Source organism: Aplysia californica, unplaced genomic scaffold (genome assembly GCF_000002075.1).
Source record: "Aplysia californica isolate F4 #8 unplaced genomic scaffold, AplCal3.0 scaffold00108, whole genome shotgun sequence".
NCBI lineage: Eukaryota > Metazoa > Mollusca > Gastropoda > Aplysiida > Aplysiidae > Aplysia > Aplysia californica.
Window position 1 is genome coordinate 539,543 of NW_004797378.1, and position 2,262 is coordinate 541,804.

Sequence of the window (2,262 nt, forward strand, 5' to 3'; positions counted from 1 at the left end):
ACATAAATACATACATGCATAAATACATACATAAATACACACTATTACACAAATACAGAACAGTTTACAAACAATGCCACTGTCGGTCGCCACTGTGCAGCGCCCTACCTTCTTGTACTCTGTTCATGACACAATATGTATTAAAAAATGAAGGCTTTCATTGTGATTCTTATTGCGTAAAGAGCAGATATTAAAAAACAAAGTTTTGAAAAGGGAAGAGAGCACATTAAAAGCAACAAAGTTATTTTGTAGGTGCAGGGCAGCTTTTAAGCTGAATCGTTGAAGGTTTAGACTTAGACTGTTCCCATTTTGAATTGTATTTGTATTTGTCTCTTCTCTCAGGTACATTTGAGAGATTCATCTCTGTGGTGTCAGCACGGACAGCCGTTGGCCATGATGCTGATGGAAGGATTCACATGATCCAAGTGGAAGGAAAGACAGATGAGCTGGGGTAAGCTCTGTGAAACGCCTTACAGTCTGTTGCAAAGTGTTGTAGTTTTTCAGGAAATGCCTTTAATTCTAGCTGTTTAGGATGTTACAGATTTTTCATGTAGTGGATAACAATAAATTTGTTGTCATGATAAAAATTAGTAACACTAAAGCTTTTAACAGTGCAGAACACTATCTTTACTGTACTAGAAAAATAAGTAACACAAAGGGATTTTGCTAATCCTGTCGAGACAGGTTAAACAGAGTCGTTCAGACATTGATCTTCAGAGCCCGCACAGGACACTTACACACCAACAAGCACATAAATAGAATCAACCCCATGTGGGAACCCCATTGCAGACACTGTGACTACCACGAGGAGACTGTTGAACATCTTCTCCTTCACTGCCCAAACCTGGCAGTTCTTCGACGCAAGCTCCTGCACACACCTACAGACTTACAAAGCCTGCTCTACTCTGGCGTTGACCAGATGACAAGGACCTGTGGTTACTTGAGGGAGGCATTGCGCTGCCAAGAGCGAAATGCTCGCAGCTAAAGGGATTTGAAAACAACAACAACAGACAGAGTCACTTCTATCCTTTCTGTTTATCATCTTGAGTGTTCTAGTTATCTTTTTTGATCTGAGTGGTGTCTCCTTTTTCAAGTAATTTGACAAAATAGTGTAATGTTGTAAAATTCTATTCCCCTTCAATATTAGGGTTGCTGCACATTCTAGGGAATAACACTTACTGTAAGACTGTGCCGTACACCATTTTGAAAAGTGGTGTACGATGGAGTTTTACACACTGAGCAATCGATAGTATTTTTTTCCGCCTCTCTCTCTCTCTCTCTCTCTCTCTCTCTCTCTCTCTCTCTCTCTCTCCCTCCCTCCCTCTCCCTCCCTCTCCCCCTCTCTCTCAGGAATTCAGCTTTTTAGCTGACACTTTGCAAATTTACCTATTTACTTTTTCCATTCTCCTATGACTGATAACTTACATGATGGTTCCTATGCATGTTTCCCCTCCCCAGAGTGAACCTTCGTGAGTTTGCTGACATACTGATAGATCTAGGCATTGTCAATGCCATCAATTTGGATGGAGGTGGTTCTACTACAACAGTGGTCAATTCTACTCTAAGGAACTATCCCCCCGATAAATGGTCAGTCTTTTTATCTTTTTCTACTTGGTACTTTGTTGTGGGATATGGGTCTTTCGATGAAGATTTTCTCTAGCTGACTCTCTGTAAATTCAAATGTTATAAGGTCTGAATTGTAAAATGCACAGAGACTTTTTCAAACATGAACATGCACAATATAAATGCCTTCTATTATTTCTTTTATTATTATTAATGATATTGTTGTTATTATTATTTTTTATTATACTTCAGTCAAACTTTCTCTGGGGGCTCTCGGGGCTTAGAGGTTAACCTTTTCGCGGCCGCATCCGTAGAATTTACAGGCCTGAACCGTGTAGCGCTGTTCCTATGGCCCGTAAAATTTACGGGACTGTGACAGAGGTTGTTTTGATACCAATTATAAGGGAAGTGCTTCTAAAATCTTGTAATTATTATTGAGGTACATTCCCTTTATGTTTACCACCATTTTCCCCACATTTGAAAGAGTCAGATTCAGATTTTAGCTCGAAGAAAAGATTAGATCTAGATATACCCTTCTACTGCACAAAAATGATTTACTGGCAGTAAACACTGATCGGCTTACATGTATATATCGTCGGTCGAGAATTCTAACCGTCCAACTCCGATTTCGTAAATTTTGCAGGAGAGACAAAAAACTGAATTCAAAGGCTCTTATGGGGATTTACTGTCTTTAAATGC

At 39.5% G+C, this 2,262-nt stretch overlaps 1 protein-coding gene across 3 annotated transcripts in view; it reads left to right on the top strand.

Moving 5' to 3' along the window:
- LOC101853454 (N-acetylglucosamine-1-phosphodiester alpha-N-acetylglucosaminidase) overlaps positions 1-2,262 on the top strand; it is a 32,234-nt gene that overhangs the window by 9,691 nt on the left and 20,281 nt on the right. For all 3 annotated transcript variants that reach the window (XM_005095598.3, XM_005095599.3, XM_035969037.1), the window contains exons 7-8: positions 343-451; positions 1,459-1,587. In XM_005095598.3, the coding sequence (XP_005095655.1) occupies positions 343-451; positions 1,459-1,587 (238 nt within the window). The remainder of the gene's footprint in view (positions 1-342; positions 452-1,458; positions 1,588-2,262) is intronic.